General features: G+C 37.9%; 1 protein-coding gene across 2 annotated transcripts in view; it reads right to left on the reverse strand.

Moving 5' to 3' along the window:
* The window catches only part of PACRG (parkin coregulated), a 481,211-nt gene that overhangs the window by 213,577 nt on the left and 245,175 nt on the right, over positions 1 to 22,459 (reverse strand). For both annotated transcript variants that reach the window (XM_004440544.2, XM_087425049.1), the window contains exon 3: positions 2,792 to 2,963. In XM_004440544.2, coding sequence (XP_004440601.1) covers positions 2,792 to 2,963 — 172 coding nt within the window. The remainder of the gene's footprint in view (positions 1 to 2,791; positions 2,964 to 22,459) is intronic.

Here is a 22,459-nt window from a genome sequence, read left to right on the forward strand (position 1 = left end):
GGTGATGATGAGGTTAATTTTTGCCCCTGGAGAGAGTAAAAATTATACTAATAGTATGACTTGAAAATAAGGTGCACACAGCTGATATGTTATGCCAATTATGTGCATCAATCTGCTTCTAGATCAATTAGCCTCATTCCAGAATTCCACCTGAATGATTTAGTTTATGCACATAATGTTGTTCGCACTGTGCTGTAACTGTGCATGATCTTACATAGTTAATCAGTATTCCTTCCAAAGAAAAGTTTGGCTTTTAGCAACATAAACTGATTGAAAAGAAGCAAACCAAGTTAGATTCAGGATCAGTATATAATAGCAGAATCCCAGGAAGGCAAGCAAAGATATCTATCAAGACAAATCTTCATTGCTTCTGGAAACTTAAATTATCAAATTCATATAAAGTTAACATTCTCAGACAAATCATGTTTACTAAGTTCTTAATCATGTTTTCACTCATCAGCAAATGAGCTCCAGTCTGTGTGTACTGTCAATTTTGTCCTCAGAACACATCACTTCTCTCTTAACTCATTTAAGTATCTTCAAAATACAGATAAAACAAAAATGAAAATCAATTCACCTTGGCTTACAATATTCTAATTTGGTATGTTTTTATTGTAAACAGTATAACCAAAATATTACTTAGAAACTCTCTTTCTGCCCTTTGGTGTTTTCAATGGGGACATGAGGGAGAGACACTGAAGAAGGCAGTGATCCCAACATGAACAGTTTATTTTAAAGAAAAGAACGGGCTTCTGTGGACTGTTGGTATTCTGATGGGGGTAGGAGGAAAAGGAAAATATACTCTCAGGATAGTTCCTGGGGAGAATGTCCTGGGTCTTTTTTGTTTATCAATAAAACTTGTCATCACCCTTTAGAGAATGGAGCATTTCAACTAGAATTTAACATATTCAAAAACTGTGACCTGTTAGAGTAAATCACATTTGGAAAAGGTTCTACTATGGCTCAGTATTATATGTCCTTCCTGAAGGCCTTTAGAGATCAGTCCTTCACCCAGCTGATGCATGAGGGGAGAGAGAAACTGTTGTTTAATAAAGTCCCTTTTAAAGAGTTGTTTCTCTTTCCATGTCACTTGTCACAGCAGGTAGCCTGTCCTCTTGTTTGGTTTCACTTTGTATGTCACAGTGGAAATCTGGAGTGGTCAGTTACAGATCTCTTACAGAAATCAAAAGACATGAGAGCAAGTTTCAAAGTTGGTTCAATTTAAACAGTGACAACAGAACTGCCAAAGATCTAGAATTCTAATGATACTTAATTCAAATCAATAAAAAAGTCACCACGAATAAGATTAAATAATACAGGGGCCGGCTCGGTGGCTCAAGCAGTTAAGTGCCTGTGCTCCGCTGCAGCGGCCCGGGGTTCGCCGGTTCGCATCCCGGGAGCGCACTGACACACCGCTTGTCAGGCCATGCTGTGGCAGGTGTCCCATATAAAGTGGAGGAAGATGGGCAAGGATGTTAGCTCAGGGCCAATCTTCCTCACAAAGAAAAAAAAAAAGTTTAAATAATCCAGACTGGGGGAAATGACCCAATGTTGAACTATTTTGTTCTTGTTTTGGTCAAACTGCATGGCAAGAGCATCCCTGAGACAGAGAGGGTGGGGTTCGGCCAGATCCCAGGAGGCTAGGCAGGCATCTGTCAATCATCCTGGGAAGTGGTTCATCCTGGAGGAGGGAATGAGGTGAATTTGGGTTGGGGAGGCAGGGACCTGCTCATCCTTCTGAAGTCACGGGGCAGTTGAGCCCAGATCCAGTGGGTGCAATGCCTGGGGCAGCCCTGGCTGGGAAGGGGTGAGATTTCTCCACTCATGAGATGCTCACAGGCAGCATCCCTCTGCTTTCAACCAGCAGGAAGAATAAAGCTGAAGCAGCAACGCAGCAGCGATGCAGGTCAGCAGCTCTGACGCTCGCAGAATCTGGGGGTGACGGTGGGTGGTGAGGAGGCCAGGCCTGGCCATGTGGACTGGAGGAGAAACCAGCCATCCTCTCCCAGAGTCTTGTCCCAGTAGGGTGGCTCTACTACCTGGGTCATCAGCGCCTGTGAGAGCAAGGTGAGGAGACTGGACTGGAAGCAACTAAGGGGCTTGTTCAGGAGCCAGCAGAGGCCGTCGCACTGAACAGTGAAAATCTCAGAAACACTTTTGCAGGGGGCTGCTTTCAGACAGCTAGTCCGACGGGACTCACGCTGGAATAATTTGGCCATAGAAAGGAAGCATAATCTCATTTACAGACAAACAGAAAAAGCCAGTGACAGCTTCCTCTAGAGCCCCCACAGGTAACCTATCATAGATTAAAAATCTCGTGTTCAATAACATTAATCTTTTCTCCATTCTAGATGTTTTTTTCTTAAAATTACAAATCCCATTACCTAAAAGATACTAAACATAATTGTGTTTATATTGTAATTTAAAAATTAGGGATGTCATTTAAAAAGAACTTGGAAGTTAGTGGCGGCGTATACATACAAAGACACATCCTCTAGCTACTTCTGAATGTATAAATTAATGTTAACACTTATGTCATTACTATGAAGTATTTTAAATTAGTGTAAACCCCATGCAATTTGCTTTATTTATGTGGCTAAGCCGCAGTGCAGTATCAATGATGGGGTAATATTAGCAGATTTAGGATGTCTGGCCCCATATGTCAATTTATTAAAAATTCCCCCCAAACCTGGGGATAGCCTCAGTCTGCTGCGTTTTATTGCTTAATTAGCAAGTTGTCAAAAAGTGGCATCATATAAACTGAGGGATGCTTCTTCACCTGTTCACTTACTTTTTATCGGGATAATGAGCTGTGGAATGACAGGAAGAATCTTGTTCCCCCCATGTTCCAGCATGTCATGGATTCCTTGCCGAGCAAAAAACTCATAGGGAAATGTCATTTCACAGAGCCCATCAAAAAACAGAGGCAGATAATGATGGTAATCCAGCTTCTCAATTTCTACCTGAAAGGAGAGAGAAGAAAAGCTGTGTGAAACAACAATGTGGCAAAGGGCGGCTGGACCAGCTACAAAGCTGTCACCAAGTAGAAGGAGCAAGTTCTTCAGAACTTCAGGAAGATTTTATAACCAATTCATCTAACTACCTGAAGTATGTCATCATGTCTTGAATCTATTAGCAGTGAGGTTAAAATCGCTGACCTTGGAATCTTAACAGATTAAAATCATAAATAATCTACAGTGGGAGCATTTCAGTATTTGTTTTGGGGTTTTTGGTTAATTTTTTACCATTTGGCACAAATGCAATATTGAAAAGGAGTCAATAATTTTATAGTATGTATGCTGAAAAGACAGATGTAAGAATAAAATGGAAAAAAATAACAGTTGAAAAGAGATTAGCATCCCAATTTCTAACAAGTATCTAATAAGGAAATGCACATTAATATATTCTTGTCAATATAACAGTGAGGGGTAAAACATGATTCTGTGGATGTTCCCTGGAGCCTAGATGATAAGTAGAATGGTGGTGCCATCAAGAAAAAATGGGGAAGACATACAGTGGGCTGAACCTGAATGGACCATTGACACTTCAAAATCAAAATATCCCAAATCGCTCATCTGCTTTTGCTGGGAGCCGAGACATGTCCCTTTTCCACTTCTATATCCTTCACCCTCAATAATGCCTCCATGATCTCTTGTGCAAACCTTTGCCACAGTATCCAGCACCAAGAGGGAACGGGAACTAAAATTCCCGAGTTGAGAAAAGAAATGGTGTGTTGGGAGCTGTCCACATGTAGGAGATTTGTTCTTGAGCCCTCCACTGTCTAGAGTATATGTGACTGGAATTACCACTTGCAAGGTGACAGAAGTGATGGTGATATCATGGATGGAAAGAAGCCAACAGACTCAGATTGCAGATACCACATACCTACAGAGCAAAGGATGCAGCATTCCCAGTCAGGGGTGCCAATTTCCCTGGTTTTCAAGCCCTTATAAATGCTCTGAGCTTCCAATTATCACCTTATAATTAAGTGAGGAGCCCATCAAGACCTCAGAGAAACTCTCTTTTACATTAGGAGGTTTCTATACCTTTCAGCTCCTTTCCAGGGTTCTGGACTCTCTAGCCACATGCCCGCCTGCTCCTGGGTGTAACTGGTAAGAACCCCACCACATTCCTGAATGTTTACTGTGAGTCTGGGCGAGTTAAATGTCCTACAGTTCCCCCAGCAGGAGGTCTGTCTCCAGTCTGCTCATGAACTGCCCAGCCAACCAAGAAAGTAAGCAGTCAAGAGTGGAAGTTTCAAATGCCCTATTGGAACTGGAGCTTGGAAAAGGAATCCCAAATGGAAGTATATACAGATGTCAATTTATTTTATATCCCTTATATATTCATAAAATTTATTCATAGTAAAAGTTTATGGAATATATATCTAATAACAGTTTTTTCAAGGATTTTTGTGCATTGAAAAACATTTTAGAACATTATTTTGTACAATTTTTAAAAAATTTATTGCTACATCCTATGGCTCCAAAAGGTACAATGTTGTTATCTATAATTTCACCTTGTAACCCAAATTCATAATAAAAGGGACATATGTAGTATATTTTTAGTAACATTTTTGATATGTGTTGCTAATTCCCTTTCTTTTAACCTATTGTGGCACTTTTACATATGTCTCTTGTAAGTGGCAAATCATTACATTTTGTACTTTTATATGATCTAAGGCTTTGTATTTTAATACATTACGTCATTCGCATTTATGGCTATGTCTAGTTTAACTTCTGTCATGTTTTTTGGTATCTGGCTGTTTTTCATTTACTTTTTCCTTTCTATTTTGAAGTTTTGCTACGTAGGTTTTTTCATTTACTTTTTTTTGCAATGATTTGAAAGATAAGACAGCCTGTTTAAATATTTTATTGCAGCTATCTCACGGCTTTCTCAAACATTTTAAAACATATTTACCTTACTTAGAGAAGGAAGCTAAAATCTCCTACTAAGACTGTTGACATGCTAATTTTTTCTTGGAATTCTGTCGGTTTTTTGATTTGTATGGTTTGGGACAACAATACTAACAATGTCAACAATAAAAATGCCAATGTTTAGGATACCAGACAGTGTTGTAAATACCTATGTGTAGAGTTCATTTAATCCTCATAACAACTCTAAGAGGTAGGTATTAATAGTATCCCAATCTGCAACATGAAGAAACTGAGGCACAGAGAGGTTTAATAACTTGCCTAAGGTCCATAGCTAGTAAGTGCTGGAGCTGGATCTGAACCCAAGCAGTCTGGCTGCAGGACATGGTGCTGCTCCTCAGGCTATATGGTTAGGCATGTCAGGATTCAGCATTGCTGTAATCCCCTGGTGAATTCCATCTGTCCTCATGTATTTATCCTCTTTATTATCATTATTGCAGTTTGTCTTAGTCTAATCTAATACTAATGTTGCTATGACTGGTTTGTCTATTTATCTTCTTCTATCCTTTTACTTTCTTTCTTTCTCTAACATTATGTTTTATTGTTTTGTTTTGGTTTTGTTTGTGGTGAGGAAGATTGGCCCTGAGCTAACATCTGTGACAATCTTCCTCTATTTTGTATGTGGGACACTGCCACAGCATAGCTTTATGAGTGGTATGTAGGTCCATGCCCGGGATTTGAACCCATGAACCCCAGGCTGCCGAAGTGGAGCACGTGAACTTAACCACTACCCTACCAGGCCGGCCCCCTAACATTATGTTTTAAGAGTATCTTTTCTAAGTAGCTTGTAGCTGGATTTACTTTTTTCCCTTCCCATTTTACAATATGTCTTTAAACAACAAATACTGAGTGCATACATGATTCTTATTCTCAAAAGTTTTGAAAAAGAAAACAATGGGAGAAAGGATAAAGAAAGAGAAAAAAGAGAGAACGACTGAGAGACAGAAAAACTGAATGAAAGACTTGAGTGAGTGAGAGAGATTGAGAAAGAAAGATTATCTCATGTCTTTAATTCCTCCTAGCTCACTGACCACAGCAATTCTTTCCCACAAGAAATTCTCTTGTGAATTCTTTTTCTGACCTGTTTATCAATTATTTGGCATATCTGTTATATTGCAGATCTGTTTCCTTAACAGTGGAATAACAACTAGCCGTTATATTTTGAGGTCACAAACTTCTTTAAACACTGTAGATATTGTTCTAATTGCTTCAGGGTGACATTTTTGTATGGAGTTTCTTTTCCACTTGCATATCTTCTAGGATTCCTTTTTTTAATTATAATATTGTTTCAGTTGATCAATTTAACCTAGGCCTTGGGAAACCCTCTTACATTCCATTTATAGCCAGGAGCTTTTGTGTGTGTGTGTTTCGTTTTGTTTTGTTTTAGAAATATATCTGACGTTTCTTTAACACATTTTTCTCTTTTTCTGAAGAGTTCCTTCCAGCTACCATAAGATTTTCACCTTGTTTTCCACATTAAAGCTGTCCGTGCTTCCTCACTCCCATTCTCTCTTCAACCCATTTCCTACCATTTCACCGTAGTTACTTTCACCCAGGTCACCAATGACCTTCATTTTGTCTAATCCTCCACTCTCTTTTCTGTTCTCATCAGCAAGACAGAGTTGACCTTGTGAAGCTGTCTTCCCTGGGCCTCCTGACACCACATCCCCCACACCGGGGGTCATCCTTGGTTTCTTTTCTTCAAAATCCTAAATTCAATTGATTCTATCTCCAAACGAATCCTCATTTCGTTCACTTTGTCAGCATTTTGCTCACTACCAGCTTAGTCTGAGACACCAACTTGCCTTACCTGGATTATTGCGACAGCCTCCTAACTGATGTGCCTGTTTCTATTTTTGCCTTCCTATTTCCAGTCTCCACACACTTGGGTCCTGACCTGCGGTTGCTCCTGATCAAGTCCCACCAGGCCCCCTGATCTATCCCCAGGTCCCTTCACTTCACACTGTCCCCCTGCAGGCACTGTTCTCTGGAGACACTGGTGCCTCTTGTTCCTCAGACCAGCCTGGCCTCACTCGTTCCTCCTGAGGGCCTCTCTTTGAATGCACCGTTCCCTTTCTCTCCAGACCTCTGGATCACTGGCAACTCCTTTCATCCAGAGTTTAGTTCAGTGAGGCCCTTTTATCACTGCTTATCACCCTGTTTGATTTTGTTTGTAGCTCTTCTCATTTATTCATTGCAGTTTCTTAAGTTCTGTTGTTCAGGGAGTTTGTCATGGCCTAGAAGGGTGTTTGGTGCATAACAGGTAAATATTCAATAAGCATGTACTGAATTTTAATCCTGACCTTTTCAATTTGCTCTGTGTGTTAACTCTATGAGAGACACGCTCTGCTAAAGAACAGTGGCCAGATGATGAATGACCACCTCCAGAGCTGAGGCTGGGGACCATGGCAGAGCACACAGAGAGTCTAGTGTTGAGCACTGACCCTGTAGCATGAAGGAGTATGTAAGTTTCTATGAATTGATGTCTTCTACAAATAAAATGCTATGTGTTCTCCGTTAGGATTGCAGTGATTATTTACATTTCAGGAATTTTATGAGTCTTTTAATAGAAAATGAGACGGGCTTCTTGATGCTTCTATTTACTCTCATTTCACTAGAAATCATTTGAGGATTAATTTGCTATTCCATTTACTTTTAAAACTTCAGAAGGAAAAGTTCCTGTTTTTCACAGTATCATCAACAGCAAACACATTAATGTATGTCCATAATTAATATATTGGTAATAATAATGCAAGGTCTTCTTTTAAAAAAAATCTAGATGTTGAGAATAATTTAAGATTAAAACCATAATTTAAAGAGATAAATTAGGATATTCCTTATGTATCTTTGTGTGTATTTGTCACACGGTGACCACTATCCTTTAGAGTTCTTCTTCTTTTTTTTTTTAATTGAGGTAACATTGATTTAAAATATATAAATTTCAGGTATACATCCTTATATTTCAATTTCTGTATATATTACATCATATTCACCACCCAAAGGCTAATTACCATCCATCTAGAGTTCTTCTAAATTTCTGGCTTCTTTTGTTCATTAAGATTTACAAGGGTCATTTTTACTGTTTATTTAGCAATAAAGCTTTTTTCAGTTAGGTAAATTATTGTGCTTTTAAGATAACTAGTTTCAATAATAAATATTACACTTTATATTTCTTTAGTATTGCCATAAAAATAGTAGTTTTCAAACTGTAAAAAATTTGGTAATCTTTCTTCAAGGTTTACACAAGAAACCTAGAATTTAAAAAAAGCTATGTGAAGTAGGACACAGAACAAAGGCTGTTTTAGATGCATTAGTCAAAATTACAGGGTAATTTACTGACAGATAACTACTTGGATATTAACTCCAGAAACATCGAGTATTTTTACTTACAGAATCTCTTTGTTTTTAAACTTATAACTTTTTGAAGATCATGTAGTACTTACAAGTTGATCTCTAAATCTCATGGTAACCTTTGGTGAGAAGCAATAAAATTCTAACTTGATCTGGTCTATTAAATATAACATTTTATCCCCATAATAAATGTGTAGGGTAGTAAAGTGGTACAGAAAAGTCAGAAGCACAGTGAGGTTAATGATGTTCATTACAAAAACTCAGATCAGAAATTTACTCTCATACTTTCTGTATCCTTGCTTCAATTAGCAAACAAAATATCATTGCAACTATTTGATACTATGGCTCCTATAATAATTCCCAAGGAGCTTGCTTAAAAATCACAAACTAATCTGGAAAAGTGTAGTTATTTATTAATATATTACGGCCTCATTTGGACTTATGATGACATTTCTAAAATACAGCTTTAACTCATTGTTTTTCAGCCCCTGAGGCAGCTGTTGAGTTATTGGAAGAGGACTTATAAACTACATCGGCCTTAAGCACTGCCTGCAGATGGTATATACAACGTATTCCAAACATGGATGTACTTCTATTTTTCAAATGTGTGTGGATACGGTTGTAATGAATAACTGAAAATAATTTATGTCATTTTACATTTTCTCAATGATCCTGAATATACAATTAAAATCATGTAATAGTACACGAGATTTTGGTGCAAAAAGAAGACTTTTTAACGTGAAAACTGCTCTTTAGTGTCAAAAAGAAGGACATTCAGGCAAGATGACAGACAGGGCTGATATGGATACTTAAACTGCTGTAAAGTCTAAAAAACACAAAAATGTGTTCAATGCAAAGTTGAGCTCAGGAAATCCTCAGATGCTGGAGATCAAGGCAAAACCTAGAGATACAGAGCAGAGCTCGAGGTGATGCCGTGTGACCCAAGAGTATGTTAGGCACAGACCAGACCGCGAGCCTGGGACTGAGGTTTTAGTGTCTCAGGAGTTCAGGAAAACAGGGCATTTGGCAAGAGAAGGGGGGTAACCCGAGAGTCCTGGATATCTCAGGAGTATTGCATAATCCAGGTACATGGGATTGCCACAGAAAACACAACCTCAACTAAAATTTACCAATCACCATGGTAATGGAGTCACCATAAGGAAGACTCAATGGACCAGTGAGCATGGGGATGAGCTCTGGAACTAGCAACTAGAAATAACAGAATAAAATCTGAAAAGAAATATTTAAAAAATGCTTAAAACATAGAATAATATTTAATTTTTAAAAAAGAACTAAATAAAACTTCCAAGAAAATATACAGTATCATTAACTTAAAAATCCAGTAGTTGGTTGAATAATAGATTGGCCACAGATGAAAAGAGAATTAGGGGCCTGCATCACAGAACTGAGAGGCCAACACAGAGGCAGCACAGGGAAGTAAGGCAATGGAAAATACGGCAGAGAATTCCTGCCTGAGATGCTCCCACACGTGACTCACGGGAGTTCCACAGTGGATAGAGAGTGGAGAAATAATGGCTAGGAATCTTTCATAATTGAAGAAAGATGTCAATATTCAGATTGAAGATGCATATGTAGACACTTTTCAGAAAAACTATAAAACTCCAAAGTCAAGAAAAAATTTAAAAGCAACTAGAAACAAAAGACAGAGTACATATAAAGGATCAAAATTAGACTGAAATTACATTTCTCATGAACAAAACGGAGGCCAGAAGACAGAGTAAAAATTCCTCAACATGCTGAAAGAACAATAAAAGCTAATCTTCAATGCAACATGCAGCTAAACTACCATTTAGAATACAGGCAAATTGTACCTATTTGACCAAAACTGAGAGGTTTTTGGTTTTTTGGTTTTGTTTTGTTTTTTTGGTGAGGAAGATTGGCCCTGAGCTAACATCTGTTGCAAATCCTCCTCTTTTTGCTGAGGAAGATTGTCCCTGAGCTAACACCTGTGCCCATCTTCCTCTATTTTGTACGTGGGATGCCGCCACAGCATGGCTTGATGAGTAGTGTGTAGGTCCGCACCCAGGATCTGAACCAGTGAACCCTGGGCCACTGAAGTGGAATGCACCAACTCAACCACTACACCACTGGGCCTGCCCTTGTTTTTTTTTTAACCCAGGGATCATAGTCCTAGCCAAACAATAAAACTCACTAATAAGTAAGCTGAATACATGACAAAGAAATGAGATGCAAGAGATAACAGTAAACAAATTGTTGAACAAATTAGTAAGACTAAATAAGCACTGACAATAAAAATTTTAAAAAGTCATCATTTATGGTGGGTTACAAAGTGAAGCTATAATACTAGAAAAGAAAAGTAGAAAACATGAGAGAAAGGTGATCTGAGTGAAAGTAAGGTCCTTGCATTGATAGGGATGAAGATAAAGTTATTGATTAACTTTAGACTTAATTAATTAAGCATATTAAAGTGCAAGGATGCCCACTGAAAGGATAGAAATAAAATTAGCTTCCAAGAGAATAAAATGTAGAGGAGGGAATGAATAAAGCTCTATTGATCCAACACAAGGCTGGTTAAACATCCCACCCGTCCCCAGGAAAAAACATGGAGAGTAGAAAATACACAGAATTAATCCAAATATATAAGCAATCATATTACGTGTAAATGTATTAAATTCTTTTGTTAAAAGACAGATTCTCAAAAATATTTTTATAACTTCAGTTATAAATTTGTTTATAAGAGTCAGATTCAAAATATAATTATAGAGAAAGGTGGAAAATAAAGGTATGGTAAAAAGAAATATTAAGTATGAGGCAGGATAAATTCCTGGAAAAGGAATTGCTTTATTAAAGGATATACATATCTGCAATTTTGATAGATATTGCCAAATGGTGCTTCCTAGGGATGGTACTAAATTATATTCTCTTCAACAATAAATGAGAATAACTGTTTTTCTGCTTCCTATTCAAAGAGAATGCTATCAAAGTTTTATTCTTGGCAATGTTATAGGTAAAATGATATTTCAGTGTTGTTTTAATTTGCACTTCTTACTGTGAGAATAATCACCTTTTAAAGATATTTTTGAAAGACATTCTTTTGTCTTTTTCTGTGGTTTGTAGTTTCATATCCTTTGCCATTTTTTTGTACTGAGGCATGGGCCTTTATCTTTTTTCAGGAGCCCTTTTATATTAGGGGGATTCATCTTTTATGTGTAATAGGAGTTTCAAATTTTTCTTTTGCCATGCAGATTTTTTTTTATGTTTTAGAATTTATTAATCTTTTATGGATTCTGAATTTTGAGTCATCATTAGAAAGAAAGCAATTTTCCCTCATTTTGTAGCAAAAGAAAGAAATTTTCCCTCATTTTGCAGCGTTTTGCAGAAATGATTAGAAAAGACAATTTATGATTGTTTATTCTAGGACTTTTATGATTTCTTTTCTTTAAATTTAAATCATTAATCCATTTGTAACCTTTCCTGGTGTAAGGTGTGAGGTATGCTTCCAACTGTGACTTTTTTCCAGGTAGCTACCCAGTTGTCCCAATGTATTTATTGAATAGTCTTCCACTTACTGGAAGTATCACTTTATCATAAAGCCTGATTTCTTCACTTTCTATTCTGTTTCATTGGTCTTTCTTTTCATGAACCAGTACTATTTTGATTTAATTATCACAACTGTTTAATAGACTTTAATATCTGGTGCACTAGTCTTCTCTTCTTACTTTCCTTTTCTAGTTTTTTTAATTATCATAATTTGTTTACTCTTCAACATGAAATTGAGACATAAATTTTAGACATAAGGTCTATTTAATGGACCTACATAAAACCTTGCATTCAATAATTAGATAAAATACATTCTTTACAAGCATACATGAAATAGTTTAGAAAACTGAATGGTACTAACCCATAAAGTAAGTCTCAAGAAATTCCAAAATATCTATGTCATGTGTGTCACATTTTCTGAAGGAAATTAAATAAAATAAATTGTTAACTAAAAGATAGCCAAACTTTTAATCTCCACACATTTGGGAATTTAAAAACACTTTTAAATCACTCATAGATCAAAGAGAAAATTCTTACAGAAATAACAACATGTTAAGAGTGAGTCTCAATGAAATTACTTAACCTTAAAAGAATAGAAAAATGTCCACTTATGCAGACTTTTTAAGAATAAAAAAAGAAAGAAAGCTACACAACTCACTATATGAGGCTAGCACAGCTTTGTCACAAAAATTAGATAATGACAGTCCAATCTCCTTGAATCAAAATAAGGTACAAGGCAAACTGAACTCAGCAGCATGTTAAAAATCATGGCCAAATAGACTGTAATGTGGAAATACCAGGACATTGCAACATCATGTTTAAACTTTCAGATTAAAGGAGGAAAATCGAGATCATTTTAATGGATACAGGTAAAGCATTTCATAAAATCATTCACTAAATAATAAAAACTTTAAGCAAAAACCTACAGCAAATATCATACTTTATGGTGAAACTTTGGGAACATTTCCATTATGGTTAGAAAGGAGACAAGAAGACCGTTACTCAATTCTATTCACCATTGTAGTAAATGTTCTAGCTAATGTGGTAAGATAAGAAAAATATGTATGATGATTGGAAAAGAAGAAACAAAGCTCTTGTTACTTGAAGATGATATGGTCATCCACATAGTACACCCAGAGAATCTACAAACAAGTTAATTAGTAAGAGAGTTCAGAAAAATTGCTGCATAAATGATCAACACACTAAAAATGATAGCGTTCCTACATGCCATTGAAAAACTACTTAGAAAATATATTTTTTAATGTTCACAGTAGCAAGAAATGAAGCAAAACAAACCCTTTAAGGTAACTAGCAATGAAACTAACAATGAATATGTAAACACATTGAACAACATCTCATTTCCCCCTCCCTGCAGCCCCTGGCAACCACCATTCTATGAGTCTGACTATTTTAGATTCCTCATATAGGTGGAATCAGGTAGTATTTGTCCTTCTGTCACTGGTTTATTTCAGTAGCATAATTCTTCTAGGTTCATCCATGTTGTTGCATATGGTAGGATTTCCTTTTTTATGGCTGAATAATATTCCATTGTATGTATATACCACATTTTCTTTATCCTTTCATCTATCTACGGACATTTCTGTTGTTTCTGTATCTTGGCTATTGTGAACAATGGTCCAATGGACATGGGAGTGCAGATAACTCTTTGAGATCCTGATTTCATTTCTTTTGGATATATACTCAGAAGCAGGATGGTTGGAACATACGGCAGTTCTATTTTTAACTGTTTCAGGAACCTCCATACTGTTTTTCACAGCAGTTGCATCACTTTACAGTCCCATCAACTGTATACAAGGGTTCCTTTTCTGCACATACTCAACAACACTTGTTACCTTTTGATAATAGCTATCTTGACAAGTGTGAGGTGATATCTCCTTGTGGTTTTGATTTGCATTTTCCTGATCATTAGTGATGTTGAGCACATTTTCATATACCTGATGGCCATTTGTATGTCTTCTTTAGAAAAATGCCTATTGAAGTCTTTGCTCATTTTTAAATCAGGTTATTTATTTCTTTGCTGTTGAATTATAGGAGTTCCTTATATATTTTGGATATTAATCTCTCATCAGATATAGGGTTTGCAAATATTTTCCATTCCATAGATTTCCTTTTCATGTTGTTGACTGTTTCCTTTGCTGTGCAGAAGCTTTTTAGTTTGATGTAGTTCTACTTGTCTATTTTTGCTTTTGTTGCCTGTGCTTTTGGTGTCATATCCAAGAAATCATTATCATATCCAAGAAACCATTGCCCAAACTAATGTCAAAAATTTTCCCCTATGTTTTCTTCTAGGAGTTTTACAGTTTCAGGTCTTATGTTTAAGTGTTTAATCCATTCTGAGTTGGTGTGTGTACATATGTGTGTGTGCATCTGCCTACATATATATATATAATATATAAATATATTATATTATATATATATATATATATATATATATATTTAAGAACGAATAGCCTGACAGTGGAGTATAGGGAACTTGGGAACATCAAAATATGAGTGCTTGTCTAGGGGTAGAATCATCAGCTAATAGACTATAGCAGAATACAGAATAGCCTAAATCGTGGTGTTGGCCCTAGAAGGTAGGCTGAAAATGACAAGAGAAGGATATACATATGTAAGGAAAAATTGTAAGGATATTTTACAAGGTTAGTTGATTAATAGGACATGGAGAATAAAGAACATAATGGAATATATATAACGGCTAGGTTTCCAACATGTGGGACAGGCGAAATGACGTTGATGTCAGAATCCGAGGGCTCGAACAGGGACCGCATTACAGGCCGTAAGTTCAGTTTGAGATGTAGACTCTGAGACCTCTGGGTGGACGTGCCCAAAGATTTAAGATACACATTTTGGGTTTTGGAAAAGGATCAGTACTAGCGAGGCAGATTTCAAAGTCCTTTCATAAAGATCATGGTCTTGTAAGAGAATAAAGGGAGAAGATCCTCAAGAGAATGTGAGGACTGTCCTCAGTGAGAACAGAGAGGCAGAGGACTTGGTGATCGGGGAGCTAAGAGAATCACGCAGGACAACCAGAGTTCATGAGCTTTACACTAAGAAACAATATGGTTTGAATGTCCCACTGACCTGTCATAGGGGAAACAAATGATAATTATTGGAAACTGGAAAACTGACAAAGGATATGAAATCAGGTAGGTAAGTTGTAAAACACAAGTCATGCTACTAATTGTTTCATGGCAATATAAAAACAATTTTTTCAATGGATAGGAATATTTACAAAGAAACTTGAACCATCTCATGAAGAGACATCTAACATCACAACTTAGAAAGACTATGTTCCTCCTTCCCAAATACCCGAGTCCCGCTAGGCTTGTGCACGGGCTGGCAAACCTTCACACCTGTGAACCTATTCTTCGTTCTGTGCAACCCGATGGGTGGGAGGGGGGTCATGAACAGGTGAGGATATCTGGGAAGACTGTATTGTTAAAAATATCTCCACAAATTCACCAATTAAGGTTTTATTTGATTCATTTTTAGAAACAAAATACCTTTTGCAATACTTCAACTTATTTTATAACTAAAGTTATTTTATAACTAAAGTTATTTTATAAATAAAACTATAACTTTACTTATTTTATAAATAATAAAATAAAAAATACTATTTTATAACTAAAGTTAGGTAATCTAATTGCTCTTCTCCAAGTACTGAAAGAAGTGGACTGCATAACTGGGTAAGGTGAAAGGAAAGGAGAGGTAATTTTGGAGCCTGGACCATTTCAAGCAGGTAGTGGTAGATGGACAAGTTAATGCAAAAGGTTTTGGGGAAGATGCCACAAAATTACTAAAAAGCACATCAACTAGCCTGATCGAGTGTCAGCCCGTGTAAGGTAAGTTGCTGACATGTGCTGTGGATCCTCAGTAAGGAGAGGGGCCTGACGGAGGAGGGCAGAGGGCTCTGGCTCCACAGAAAAGTCATAGCTCCTCCATTACTAGCAGATGCATGTAGGCAAGCTCCTTAATCTCTATGCCTCAGTTTCCTTCTCTGTAAAACGGGATAATAACGGTCCCTGCCTCGTAGGGAATGTTGTGAATTAATATATACAAAAACCTGAGCACAGTGCCTGAATAATAGAAGGGATTGATAGATGTAAGTTATAAACCAATTGCAAAGGAGCCCTCTGTCATTTTTTTTTTTTTTTTTTTTCATTTTTTGTTTATTGCAGTAACATTGGTTTATAACATTGTAAAAATTTCAGGTGTACATCATTGTACTTCTATTTCTGCATAGATTACATCATGTTCACCACCAAAATACCAATTACAACCCATCACCACACACATGTACCCAATTATCCCTTTCACCCTCCTCCCTCCCCCTTCCCCTCTGGTAACCACCAATCCAATCTCTGTCCCTATGTGTTTGTTTATTGTTGTTATTATCTACTACTTAATGAAGGAAATCATACGGTATTTGACCTTCTCCCTCTGACTTATTTCACTTTGCATCATGCCTTCAATGTCCATCCATGTTGTCACAAATGGCTGGATTTCATCGTTTCTTATGGCTGAGTAGTATTCCATTGTGTATATATACCACAGCTTTTTTATCCATTCGTCCCTTGATGGGCACTTAGGTTGCTTCCAAGTCTTGGCTATCGTGAATAAGGCTGCTATGAACACAGGGGTGCATGTACCTTTGCAAATTGGTGTTTTCAAGTTCTTTGGATAAATACCCAACAGTGGAATAGCTGGATCATATGGTAGTTCTATCGTTGATTTTTTGAGGAATCTCCATACTGTTTTCCATAGTGGCTGCACCAGTTTGCACTCCCACCAGCAGTGTATGAGAGTTCCCTTCTCTCCACAACCTCTCCAACACATGTTGTTTCCTGTCTTGTTAATTATAGCCATTCTGACGGGCGTGAGGTGATATCTCATTGTAGTTTTGCTTTGCATTTCCCTGATAGTTAGTGATTTTGAACATCTTTTCATGTGTCTGTTGGCCATCTGTATATCTTCTTTGGAGAAATGTCTGTTCAGGTCTTTTGCCCATTTTTTAATTGGGTTGGTAGTTTTTTTGTTGTTGAGATGCATGAGTTCTTTATATATTTTGGAGATTAAGCCCTTATCAGATGTATGGTTTGCAAATATCTTCTCCCAATTGTTAGGTTGTCTTTTCGTTTTGTTGATGGTTTCCTTTGCTGTGCAGAAGCTTTTTAGTTTGATGTAGTCCCAGTTGTTTATTTTTTCTATTGTTTCTCTTGCCCGGTCAGATGCGGTGTTTGAAAAGATGTTGCTAAGACTGATGTCAAAGAGCGTACTGCCTATGTTTTCTTCTAGAACTTTCACAGTTTCAGGTCTTACATTCAAGTCTTTAATCCATTTGGAGTTAATTTTTGTGTATGGTGTAAGGTAAGAGTCTACTTTCATTTTTTTGCATATGGCTATCCAGTTTTCCCAACACCATTTGTTGAAGAGACTTTCTTTTCCCCATTGTATGTTCTTGGCTCCTTTGTCAAAGATTAGCTGTCCATAGATGTGTGGGTTTATTTCTGGGCTTTCGATTCTATTCCATTGATCTGTGTGTCTGTTTTTGTGCCAGTACCATGCTGTTTTGGTTACTATAGCTTTGTAGTATATTTTGAAATCAGGGAGTGTGATACCTCCAGCTTTGTTCTTTTTCTCAGGATTCCTTTAGCTATTCGGGGTCTTTTGTTGTTCCATATAAATTTTAGGATTCTTTGTTCTATTTCTGTGAAAAATGTTGTTGGAACTTTGATAGGGATTGCATTGAATCTATAGATGGCTTTAGGAAGTATGGACATCTTAACTATGTTAATTCTTCCAATCCAAGAACACGGAATATCTTTCCATTTCTTTGTGTCTTCTTCAATTTCTTTCAGAAATGTTTTATAGTTTTCGTGTACAGATCTTTCACCTCTTTGGTTAAGTTTATTCCTAGGTATTTTATTCTTTTTGTTGCAATTGTAAATGGGATGGTATTCTTAATTTCTCTTTCTGCTACTTCGTTGTTAGTGTACAGAAATGCAACTGATTTTTGTATGTTGATTTTGTATCCTGCAACTTTACCATATTCGTTTATTACTTCTAAAAGTTTTCTGGTGGATTCTTTAGGGTTTTCTATATATAAAATCATGTCATCTGCAAATAGTGACAGTTTCACTTCTTCCTTTCCAATTTGGATCCCTTTTCTTTCTTTCTCTTGCCTGATTGCTCTGGCTAGGACTTCCAATACTATGTTAAATAGGAGTGGTGACAGTGGGCATCCTTGTCTGGTTCCTCTTCTTAGAGGGATAGCTTTCAGTTTTTCACCATTGAGGATGATATTAGCTGTGGGTTTCTCATATATGGTCTTTATTATGTTGAGGTACTTTCCTTCTATACCCATTTTATTCAGAGTTTTTATCATAGATGGATGCTGTATCTTGTCAAATGCTTTCTCTGCATCTATTGAGATGATCATGTGATTTTTATTCTTCATTTTATTAATGTGGTGTATTACGTTGATTGATTTGCGAATGTTAAACCATCCCTGCATACCTGGAATAAATCCCACTTGATCATGGTGTATAATCTTTTTAACGTATTGTTGTATGCGATTTGCTAGTATTTTGTTGAGGATATTTGCATCGATGTTCATTAGTGATATTGGCCTGTAATTTTCTTTTTTTGTGTTGTCCTTGTCTGCTTTTGGTATCAGGGTAATGTCAGCTTCGTAGAATGAGTTAGGGAGCTTCCCCCCCTCCTCAATTTTTTGGAAGAGTTTGAGAAGGATAGGTATTAAGTCTTCTTTGAATGTTTGGTAGCATTCACCAGGGAAGCCGTCTGGTCCTGGACTTTTATTTTGGGGGAGGTTTTTGATTACGGTTTCGATCTCCTTACTGGTGATTGGTCTATTCAAATTCTCTACTTCTTCTTGATCCAGTTTTGGAAGGTTGTATGATTCTAAGAATTTATCCATTTCTTCCAGATTGTCGAATTGGTTGGCATATAGCTTTTCATAGTATTCTCTTATAATCTTTTGTATTTCTGAGGTGTCTGTTGTAATTTCTCCTCTTTCATTTCTGATTTTACTTATTTGTGCCTTCTCTCTTTTTTTCTTGGTGAGTCTAGCTAAAGGTTTGTCAATTTTGTTGATCTTTTCAAAGAACCAGCTCTTGGTTTTATTAATTTTTCTATTGTTTTTTTGGTCTCTATTTCATTTATTTCTGCTCTGATTTTTATTATTTCCCTTCTTCTACTGATTTTGGGCTTTGTTTGTTCTTCTTTTTCCAGTTCCTTTAGGTGCATTGTTAGATTGTTTACTTGAGATTTTTCTTGTTTGTTGAGATAGGCCTGTATTGCTATAAACTTCCCTCTTAGAACCGCTTTTGCTGTATCCCATAAATTCTGGCATGTCGTATTTTCATTTTCATTTGTCTCCAGGTATTTTTTGATTTCTTCTTTGATTTCTTCATTAACCCAGTCGTTGTTCAGTAGCATTTTGTTTAATCTCCATGTATTTGTGGCTTTTCTGATTTTCTTCCTATAGTTGATTTCTAGGTTCATACCTTTGTGGTCAGAAAAGATGCTTGGTATTATTTCAATCTTCTTAAATTTAGGGAGACTTGCTTTGTGGCCTAATATGTGATCAATCCTGGAGAACGTTCCATGTGCATTTGAAAAGAACGTGTATTCTTCAGTTTTTGGATGGAATGCTCTGTATATATCTACTAGGTCCATCTGTTCTAGTGTGTCGTTTAAGGCCAATGTTTCCTTATTGATCTTCTGTTTGGATGATCTATCCGTTGGTGTAAGTGGAGTGTTAAAGTCCCCTACTATTATTGTGTTACTGTCTATTTCTGTTTTTATGTCTGTTAATAATTGCTTTATATATTTAGGTGCACCTACATTGGGTGCGTAGATATTTACAAGTGTTATATCCTCTTGTTGGATTGTTCCCTTGATCATTATGTAATGCCCTTCTTTGTCTCGTTTTACAGTTTTTGTTTTAAAGTCTATTTTGTCTGATATGAGTACTGCTACCCCAGCTTTCTTTTCATTGCCATTTGCGTGGAGTATCTTTTTCCATCCCTTCACTTTCAGTTTGTGAGTGTCTTTAGGTCTGAAGTGTGTCTCTTGTATGCAGCATATATATGGGTCTTGTTTTTATCCAGTCACCCACCCTATGCCTTTTATTTGGAGCTTTTAGTCCATTGACGTTTAAAGTAGCTATTGATAAGTATGTACTTACTGCCATTGTTTAACTTTTTTTTTTTTCTCAGTGTTTTAGTAGTCCTTCTCTGTTCCTTACTTCTTCTATACAGAATTGATGGTCACTTTAGTTTGACCTCTGTCTGAAAGCTGTACTCTTTAACTACCCTCCTCCCTCCTTTTATGTTTTTGATATCATATCCAACCTCTTTTTTGTGCATTTGTATCCATTACGTTCTAATCGTGGAAATAGATAATTTTTCCTATTTGTGGTCTTCTCTTTTCCCCTTAAATCAGTCCCTTTAACATTTCTTGTAACACTGGTTTCTTGGTGACAAACTCCTTTAATTTTTGCTTATCTGGGAAAATTTTGATCTCTCCTTCCATTTTGAACGATAACCTTGCTGGGTAGAGTATTCTTGGCTGTAAGTTTTTTCCTTTTAGCACTTTAAATATATCATGCCATTCTCTTCTAGCCTGTAAGGTTTCTGCTGAGAAGTCAGCTGATAGCCTTATGGGGTTTCCTTTGTATGTAACTTGACATTCTCTTGCGGCTTTTAGGATTCTCTCTTTATCTTTAATTCTGGACATTTTGATTATGATGTGTCTTGGTGTGGGCCTCTTTGGGTTTATCTTGTTTGGGGCTCTCTGTGCCTCCTGTACCTGGATGTCTGTTTCCTTCCTTAGGTTAGGGAAGTTTTCATCTATTATTTCTTGAAATAGATTCTCTGACCCCTTGTCTCGCTCTTCTCCTTCCAGGACACCTATAACACGGATGTTAGTGCGCTTGATGTTGTCCCAGAGGTCCCTTAGACTGTCCTCACTCTTTTTAATTCTTGTCTCTTTTACCTGTTCACCTTGGGTAATTTCTTCTAGTCTTTCTTCCAGCTCACAGATCCGTTCTTCTGTATCCTCTACTCTGCTTTTGAGTCCCTCTAATGAGTTTTTCATTTCCAGTATTGTATTCTTCATTTCTGATTGGTTCTTTTTTATATCTTCCATTTCTTTGTTGACATTCTCACTGAGTCCATCTATTCTTCTCCCCAGATCAGTGAGCATCCTTAACACTCTTAGTTTGAACTCTCTGTCGGGTAGGTTGCTCATTTCTGTTTCACTAAGTTCCTTTTCTGGGGTTTTGTCCTGTTCCCTTACTTGGAATTTATTCTTTTGCCTCTTCATTTTGCCTCTCTCCCTGTGCTTGTGTCTATGTATTAGGTAGGTCAGCTACGTCTCCTGCTCTTGGATAGGTGACCTTATGTAAGTGATGGCTTAGGAGGCTTCCAGTGTGCTTCCCTCAGTTCTCAATGTTCCAGGGGTGACCCCTATGTGGGCTACGTGTATCCTTCTGCTGTGGCCTGTTTGCTCTCCCTGTAGGCGCCCAGGGAGGCTGAGTTATGCTCCTGGCCAGCTGTTGTAATGCTCAGCTGCTTGTAGTTGTTGTGGGCCCTTCAGTCTCTTTATCAGCTGTGGGGAGCCCCAGCACAGTTGGCTGCAAGTTCTAATACCACATTTGTGTTGCAGTATTTCTTTTAAGTGAGTAGGCCCCCAGCGTGGCAGGTTGTTAGGCTCAGGGCCTTACAATTGCTGTAAGCCTCTAGCCTATTAGGTCTCTTGTCAGCTCTCTGAGGATTGCAGCTGGGTGGGGCTGGCCTCAGGCACAGGAGCACCCAATTGTTTCAGGCTTTGGAAGGTGGAGCAAACCTCCTATGTGGGTCTTTGAGAAGTACAAGTCTTCTGTGGCTGAGAAGCCCTGCCGCCCACAGGTCCACACACACAGTCAACACAGTCCTGCCCCGTGTGAGCGCCCCAACCTCCCCAAGTGGACCAAGTCTCTCCACGGCAGGAGCCCCACACACTCTGCCACCGCCCCACACTCTCCACCCGCTCCTTGTGCACACCCTGCCCCGCTCAAGTCAGCTCAGTTGCCAGGCTGCAGAGAATCCAGTCACCAATCTATGCAGGCCCACACGTTGCCTGAGGGCTTGTTGTTGGGTGGGGCTAGTCTCTAGGGTGGGCTGCCTGCCCTGGCTGAGCTGGATTAAATCGGTGGTCTAGCGGGTGGAGCAGACCCTGGGCTAGCAGGTCTCAGGGAGAACTCCAATGGCGTCTGTGTCAGCACGCTCACACCAGGCCACAACAATGGCCGCCGCCAATGTCCCAGTCCCTGGAGAGGTCTCACCCCTCACCGAGATGCACTCAGGGCCTATTAGGTGAGTCTCTTGTCACCGAAGCACTGTGCACCTTTCTTTCTGGTGATTTTAGGATGCTTTCTGGAACGGGTGAGTTTGTGCGCGGGCCCTTTAAGAGCCAGTTTTAGTTTCTTTGTGAACCGGGTTTTCTGGGGGTGCTCCCCAATGCTTTAGTAGCAGGCAAAGTCAGATATTATGCTGCTGGTCTCAATTGTGCTGGGTCCACAAAATGCCCACAGCGGGGCCGCTCCCCGGCTCAGGGCCCCGCGT

This window comes from Ceratotherium simum, chromosome 38, assembly GCF_057802395.1.
Source record: "Ceratotherium simum simum isolate JZ-2026a chromosome 38, ASM5780239v1, whole genome shotgun sequence".
NCBI classification, from domain to species: domain Eukaryota; kingdom Metazoa; phylum Chordata; class Mammalia; order Perissodactyla; family Rhinocerotidae; genus Ceratotherium; species Ceratotherium simum.